General features: G+C 37.6%; 1 protein-coding gene across 1 annotated transcript; it reads left to right on the top strand.

Annotated features, from left to right (window-relative positions):
- Positions 1–546: 546 nt before the first annotated feature.
- LOC103405182 (malate dehydrogenase-like) lies at positions 547–3,647 on the top strand. The gene is made up of 7 exons (XM_008344149.4): positions 547–757; positions 1,302–1,460; positions 1,563–1,738; positions 2,513–2,790; positions 2,875–3,010; positions 3,096–3,207; positions 3,298–3,647. The coding sequence occupies exons 1-7, from the start codon at positions 715–717 to the stop codon at positions 3,390–3,392; spliced, it is 999 nt and encodes a 332-aa protein (XP_008342371.3). The 5' UTR covers positions 547–714; the 3' UTR covers positions 3,393–3,647.
- Positions 3,648–8,313: the final 4,666 nt, after the last annotated feature.

Here is an 8,313-nt window from a genome sequence, read left to right as displayed (position 1 = left end):
TTTATTTTATCATTATCATTAAAACTCAAAGTTTTCAAACTTTTTTCATTAGTTTTCCTTTTGTTAAATGACCCATCAACGTATATGAATCTCATATTTATATAGAGATAATACGATTGTGGTATGAAAAATATAGTAAAGGTAGTATTTTTTTAAACCACAGTCCAATACACTAAATATTATAATACTAAAATGAACACTTCAAAAAGAAATTCTCACTAGTTATATTGGTATACTCAACCGTGTTACCAAGTACACTGAAAAATCTATCAATTATTTTGGCTTATTGGTGTACTTCCTCCCCACGTGGCAACTTCAGCTTAAACAAGAACCATTGGATTAGAAACTTTAAAAACTACTTTATACGGCCTCCGCATGGATCATGACGATTGACGTTAGGACACATCACGAGATCGAATCTAAACGGAATATCCCTCCTCCGCCTATTCTTCATCACGCGCCATACCGCCCACGTCCTCTCCTAGTCACTGGCTTGATGACGCCGTCAAAGGGTCCACTTAATTTCAAAAACGGCGCCGTGTCAAGCTATCCCCTCGTCCGTATCGCATCTTCTTGGCAACATGAATTCCACGTATATGTATACCCCTCTCCTCCTTCACCTTTACTCTCTGACTGTAAGCTCTTCTCATCTGCAAATCCACTTCGCCACTTCAGATCGATCGATTCATCTTCCTCCTGAGCTCATCGGAATTCATGGCGAAAGAACCAGCTCGCATCCTCGTTACTGGAGCCGCAGGTACTGTATCGAATCCATAATCTCACTGTTTCTTCGAATTTTCAGCAAGCCCTGATCGATCTTCTAGATCTACGATCTTGTTCTTGGTTGGCAACTTGTAAATTTCATATGATTGATGCACCGTTTAGATCTGTACATGATTATGTGTGTGTGTGTGTGTGTGTACCGTTTAGATCTGTACATGATTGTGTGTGTGTGTGTGTGTGTGTGTGTGTGTGTGTGTGTGTACCGTTTAGATCTGTACATGATTATGTGTGTGTGTGTGTGTATGTATGTGCTAGGACTGAGAGTGGGAGGAGCGAGTGTGTGTGTGTGTGTGTGTGTGTACCGTTTAGATCTGTACATGATTATGTGTGTGTGTGTGTGTGTGTGTGTATGTGCTGGGACTGAGAGTGGGAGGAGCGACGAAGTAGTAATTAGATCGATGTTTTGAAATGATGTGGCTTGTGATTTGTTGAAGTAGCGATCCGATTTGGATGAGTTATGAATTTGGAGGATTTTTGAGTGAGTGATGTTGAAAGTGTGTATATTTGTGGATTTGCAGGGCAAATTGGATATGCGCTTGTGCCGATGATCGCAAGGGGAATCATGCTCGGAGCAGATCAGCCGGTGATTCTGCACCTGCTTGATATCCCACCAGCTGCTGAGGCTTTGAATGGTGTCAAGATGGAGTTGGTGGACGCCGCTTTCCCTCTGCTTAAAGGTAAATACCACTGATCTGTTATCGGTATATGGAACTGCGTGTTTGTGTGTGCATGTTGTGGTTGAGTTTGATGTGATTGGTACCTGTTGTGTATTGTATCAGGTGTTGTTGCTACAACTGATGTTGTGGAAGCATGCAATGGAGTTAACATCGCCGTCATGGTCGGTGGCTTCCCTAGGAAAGAAGGCATGGAAAGGAAAGACGTCATGACAAAGAACGTTTCCATCTACAGGTCCCAAGCTTCTGCACTGGAAAAGCATGCAGCTCCTAACTGCAAGGTAAAAAATATTGAATAGAACAGAAATTATAGGGTAGTTTGTTGATTTTTATAAGGAATATGTAATTTCATTATGATATGAATTTGTGCACAATTCAAATACATCTTCATGCAGAATCATGACAAATCAGTCAATTATGTTCATACTGTGCTATTTTATTTTCTCTGTTTTTCGAATGTAATTATATAGGTGGTTCTGCGGATGCAAGATTATGAATGTGTCATGTTCTCCATAAGGGGTGTGATTGAGCTCCCTTTTTGATACCAAATAGCTTTGTTTAGTTTCCAATCAAATTCATCATTCAGGATCGGTGTGTATTCAATTGAGATTTTGAGCAATTTTGATTGATTTATGAGTCTATGATTTGATGGAGTTTAATTGATTTGTAAAGATTTCATGTAAAATTTTGATTCAATTCCCTCGGAATCTCAGGGGAAGAGATTAGATTTGTGAATGCTTAAAATACACTTCGAAATCTGTCTAATTCCCTCAAATTCCTCAATTTTTTAAAATTCTTTAAATAAATTCCTAATTGAATACACCTGGAATGTTATAAACTTCTTTAAAATCCTAATTGAATCACCAGATTTCTTAAAGATTTTAATAAATAGTAAACTATCTTAAAATCCTAATTGAATACCCCTAGATTTATTAAAAGAATTAAAATCCCTTACGGTATAAGAGCTTTTACATTTTCTGTACAACATGAAGACACTTATTGCAGTTAGAAGTTCAAATTGATTTGACATTACAAGCTCCCTTTCCTATTTGCAGGTTTTGGTTGTTGCTAATCCCGCAAACACCAATGCATTGATCTTGAAGGAATTTGCACCATCAATTCCTGAGAAAAACATCACCTGTTTGACTAGACTAGATCATAACAGGGCCTTGGGCCAGGTTTCTGAGAGATTGAATGTTCAAGTTTCTGATGTTAAGAATGTTATTATCTGGGGTAACCACTCATCGTCGCAGTATCCTGATGTCAACCATGCAACTGTCAAGACACCATCTGGGGAGAAATGTGTCCGTGAGCTTGTTGCTGATGATGCATGGTACATGATTTGATCTACATTTAAAACTCACTTTAGTCCTATTATTAGGTTTACTTACAGTGAAGCACTCTTTCTTTTCATAAGGTTGAATGGAGAATTCATTTCCACTGTTCAACAACGTGGTGCTGCAATCATCAAGGCCCGTAAGCTGTCAAGTGCATTATCTGCTGCAAGTTCTGCTTGTGATCACATTCGTGATTGGGTACTTGGAACCCCGGAGGTACCTATGATTCTGTTCGGTTTTCAGTTAGAACATTTTATACAGATCTATTATATACTTATTATTTATTTGACCATACATTCAGGGCACTTGGGTTTCCATGGGTGTTTACTCTGACGGCTCATACGATGTACCTTCTGGTCTCATTTTCTCATTCCCAGTCACTTGCCAACATGGGGAGTGGAAGATTGTTCAAGGTAAGAGTCTGTAGTCTCTGCATTTCTTAACAATTGAATAGAATGTGAACATTCAAAGTTCTAATACACATTTGTTTCACAATTGTACAGGACTCTCTATTGACGAGTTCTCGAGGAAGAAGTTGGATGCAACTGCAGAGGAGCTCAGTGAGGAGAAAGCTTTGGCATACTCTTGCCTCTCTTAGATGCTCTTGGCCTTTCCTTGGTGTGGTTGTAAGTTGGCCTCCCTGCAATGTGTGAGAAAAGCAGCTGAAGTTTTGAATAATGCCATTGTTAAGATAGAGAGATATGTTAATGATGCAGAAGCTGCTTTTGTGGGTTTTACAGTTGTTGAGCCCAATATTCTATTCGGACACTTCGACTTTTTTCTTCTTTTAGTTGCATATTTGAATGGGATTGTCCCATTGACGTAAAATAATCCATATCTGCCTTGATTCTAATTTGTTAGTTCTTGTGCTTATGTTGATTTCCAAGACTTTCTAGGAGCCCTCAATGCTTTATACGCCTTATTACCTCTCTGAGGGCTTTAGGGTTCCGTTAACATATATGACCCGCTATCATATCGGCTCCAGTCTGCGGTTGTACTTAAATGGTTTGTAGGGATTGTTGATTGTGATCATTCGTCTATATCGTAAATGGTTTGTGATTGATTTCTTTAATTTTTGTTTTGTTGTGTTGTGTTTGTCTTTTCGAGATGTCCCTTCCCTCGGCTTGTTTTGCTTGCAGCTCTACTTTACCTCCATTTTTGTTGTACTCATTTGTCTTAATTTGGTGAAATGATAAACATCGGGGTTTCAAATTTTGATGGAGTCAATTGTAAGTCGATTATTTTGTGTTCAAGTGCGTGCATGTTGTGTTCATGTTTTGTCAGGGAGTCATATGTCTACAGACACTGCGGGTCTGTTGCTCGTGGGAGACTGGTTCTATGCGAGCTGCAGCCTTGAGCGCATATAACTCCAGATGATAGGATCTATAGCTCTACTGGTTGAGAGTATTTCGTTCCCCCTCGCTCTCCTTTAAGTCGAACTGCTTTGTGACATTCTACTATGATTGACAACTAACCACATAGTAAGGATCATATTTTCCTTTTCAACAGCCATTACAGAATCTCCTTATGACGTTCTTTGATACTTCCCCAAGTGCTGAATGAGCTAATACTGATCGTTTTCACGTAGGGTGAGACTCGACCGCTAGTGAGCTTAGCCTGATCCACAATTAGGGCTAGCACTACCAGGATCAGTAATTATGTTGTTGGAAGACTATCTTTTAGGCGGAGGGACGTATATACCTCTTGTGCGGTAGCTTGGATCTCGACACGGTCCTATGAACACGAACGAAGGTTTTGAACCACCTTGCACACCTAGAACCTCTAAGGTCGTTGGATTGGCTACAGTATGTTGAGTTGCCCCTGTGGTTTTCGTCTCGCAAGACTTAGGGTTGAGGTGATTGCTCTAGGGACCTAACTAGAATATATGAACCATGAAATACCCGTGTTTTTGTGTTGTGTTTGTTTTTTCACTCAAGCCTCTTTAAATACTGGTTTGGGAGAATAATGACCAATTAGCCAATGAAAATTCTAAGCATATTTTAGGATGAATATTTTTTATTTTTCATCTAATTATCACCTAGATAATTAGGAGGTTTAATATCCTCATTAGGAAGGAATATTCTTTGATTTATCTTTTTTAATAAATACTGCATCTCCCATTCACCCACATAGGGTGTGGCTAGGGATGGGCAAATACACAGCGATTATGGGTAACCGCGGTTACCCGTCCATTTAAATTTCACAGTTACGGTTATGGGTAACTGTTTAGATAAATAAATGATTATAGGTATAACCGTTTACCCGCGAAATTTAAATAGGCGGTTATAGGTATTAACCGCGGTTATAAACGGGTAATCGTTTACCCATTTATTTTATATATGTAAAATTAACACAAACCATGTTTCCTATTGAACAAAACTTTGATCAATGCTATTGACTATAGTGCATGATTTCTGTAGCTAATATAATATAGTTTTCCTTAATCACTTTAAATTTCATAGTCATTATATATATTATGTTAATACTTTACATTTTGAGTTAAATAACCCAAGAATGCTGTCTTTTAACAATTTTCGTAACCCAAGAATACTTAGCAAATTTTATATTACCTTCATTGTTAACAGTTAAAAATATTGTCCGTAAACTATTATTTCAATTATTGGAATGGTATAAGGACTTAAAAAATTAAAATGCGGAAATGTATGATGAATGTACCTATAACGGTGTTTAATTGTTAGAAAAAGAAAATTATGACAAATTTTTCTTTTTTAATTTTCAAGTTGTTAAAAAAACACGTAGATAGATGAAAAAAGAGTAAATGGTAAAAAAGAAAGGATAAACGGGTTAAAAAATGATAAATGGGTAAACGGGTACTAAACAGTTACGGTTAAATGGGTACACGGTTATGGGTATGGTTAACCATTTATAAACGGTTATGGGTATGGGTATGGGTATAAGCGTTTAGGCAATTACCCAACGGGTAAATGGTTATACGGGTATGAGAATAAATAGTTATGGATAAATAACCGCGGTTACCCGTCCGTAATAATCATTGCCCATCCCTAGGTGTGGCATAATCTCAATCAACACATATAGTTCACATCTATTCTAGACTATCTCCTCATATAGAAAATGAGACGCGCGACCTCGCAAAAAAGAACATACATATCCAGGAGCATTGTTATTAAGTCATTACCAAACTAACAAAAATGAATCACTTGGAAGTTCTTCGCTTTATACTCCAGACTGTTTGTCATACACCAAACTTGACACTCTTTATCTCAAGTTACAAAGCTATTTTGCTGAGTTCCTTAGAAAGAGTTGTCTCACACCCTTAGGTATTCTCTACCGTCATTCAAGGTTTTCCTGGGAGTATGGCATGGATTAGTTCAGCGTCGTGGTGTCTGGTACTCAAACATTGGCTCGAGGCATTTTTAACATCACGTCTTAGAGTATCATATATCCATGTCTTACGTTTGATAACAAATATAAAAAATACGTTGCATAGTTAATGAATTACATGACATGATGTTTACTTCAAACTATCTTCCCTAAGCTCTCATGTCAGTCTGATTTGGTTTAACTGCTTGCCTAGACATGCCTCTTGGGACAGTAGCTAACTTGATCGTCTTAGATAAACATGCTAAAGTAGCGATCATTAAACCTCTTCTTTCTAACATGGACTTTAGTCCAAAGGGCATAAGGGTATGATTCCATTAGTTTTACTCCCAGTGCAGTTTAGCACCTTCTCTTTGGTTGTCCTTCTCTAAGGTGGAAGATTACTTGTAGTTTACCGGTACACTTTCTTTAGTATACTCCCACTTAAGCTAGTACTCTAGCTTAGAGATTGCTTTCAGACTAGTGGTACACTTTCATTAGTAGTACTACCACTAGGCCCAACAACCTTTTGGTTGGAGAATCTCTAGAGTCTAGTGGTACACTTACATTAGTTGTACTCCCTCTAAACTTACAATCTTTTAGCGACACTTAGTAAGGATATTTTATTCTCTCCACCTTCACTTAAAGATTGGAAGATCTCTTCATTGTGAAGAATAAGTTTATAGTCAATTCTATTACAGTTGAAATGTTACAAGAAATGAGTTAACCTTTAAGTCTATATCCTAGACAACCGTCTCACCATATGTGAGAAGTGGTGTAAACTAATTGGAAATTCAGAGTCGTTTCTTCACTCATCCAATTACTCTAGGGTTTTATGGACTAATTGTAGGCATCAAACTTTCAAGAAATGTCTCCTACTAGGTTCTCCTACTAGGTTGGAAGATTTAAATTGCGCCTACACCACCTTAAAATGGTGTGACATTACACAAAATTTCCAAAATTCATTTCCAAGTGACTAGAATCCTACTCGTAATTTCTTGGTTTCCCAAGAAGAGTATAATAGACTCTATTCTTTTGATATACATGTGAAACAGTTGTTAAACCAAGGACCACAATGTACAATTAAGGAATAATTGCCTTGAGTAGTAGGAAAAAACAATAAATTTTTCAGAAAAACATGTGGAGCATCTACTTAATGCTCTCAACTAAAATAAAATTGTAAGTGTGGTGAATTAGCTCACTAATTCGAGCTAGATTTGAATAGCACTCTCTTGAGGCTTCTTCAAAACTTACTAAAATTTCAATGTACGGTTAATCACTTAGTGAGTGGGTCAACATTAGTAGCATCAACGATGCTTGAGCATTTTATCTTTCTCTTTCTCATCTTCTTGAATTGGACTACTTTGAGCAGGCCTCCTAGGGAGCTTCCTTAACTTTCAAGCTAATTCTTGAAGAGAATTCTCATCTAGATTCTCGGTTCTTTTAAAGGTCAAAGTGTGCATCTAATTCCTAGGAGCATTAGAAATATTCGATAAGTGGGCCTCCGTAAGTGCGGCCAAGTCGATATCTTGGCAGTACTATGTCTTTGAAAACCGACCCTCTTTAACACCCAAGATGTCTCCATAAAGATCCTTCCTTGACACCACATCAAGTAAGAAGATTGACCACTTAGTAAACCCCAGTCAAATATCTAATTTCCGGCCCAACTAAAGCATGTGGGATAAACATCCTAATAGGGATCGTTTTCTTAAATGACATGCTCAACAAGCCCAATTACAATATCCAATCATTCACACACAAATATAAAGTAATCAATTTAAATATTCTACTAAAGAATATTCCTTTCTGCTCAATAACATGAGTAAACTAGATCGACATAATCTCCTTGACATTCCTAGAATTCGGGCAAACTGTGGATAATTATTTAATTTTGGTGATTTTAACTTAAAAGAAAAGGATAATATAATAATAACAAAAACGTTTCCTTAATTTTAGTAAATTAAAAACATGTCCAATACCAAAACTAAATAAACACCTACATAAGTCAGGGAACCATGATGATTCACTAGCCAGCCGTGTCCCAAAAATATGTCCCACACGTCGCCCAAAGCGGCGGTGCAAATTATTATTTTTATTTATTACAGATTCCACCCCACATGCCGTAGGTGGCGCGTGACCTACATGCGTTGCCTTGTGGTGGTCCACTTCCATCCTAGTGA

This window comes from Malus domestica, chromosome 16, assembly GCF_042453785.1.
Source record: "Malus domestica chromosome 16, GDT2T_hap1".
In the NCBI taxonomy this organism is placed as follows: domain Eukaryota; kingdom Viridiplantae; phylum Streptophyta; class Magnoliopsida; order Rosales; family Rosaceae; genus Malus; species Malus domestica.
This window is presented reverse-complemented; position numbering and strand designations above follow the sequence as displayed.

What these genes read in the sequence shown, in the direction of transcription:
- LOC103405182 (XM_008344149.4), top strand. Translation starts at nt 715, where the DNA reads ATGGCGAAAGAACCAGCTCGCATCCTCGTTACTGGAGCCGCAG. An exon ending in GGGTACTTGGAACCCCGGAG is followed by an intron (nt 3,011 to 3,095) that starts GTACCTATGATT and finishes CCATACATTCAG; the next exon opens with GGCACTTGGGTTTCCATGGG. An exon ending in GGAGTGGAAGATTGTTCAAG is followed by an intron (nt 3,208 to 3,297) that starts GTAAGAGTCTGT and finishes ACAATTGTACAG; the next exon opens with GACTCTCTATTGACGAGTTC.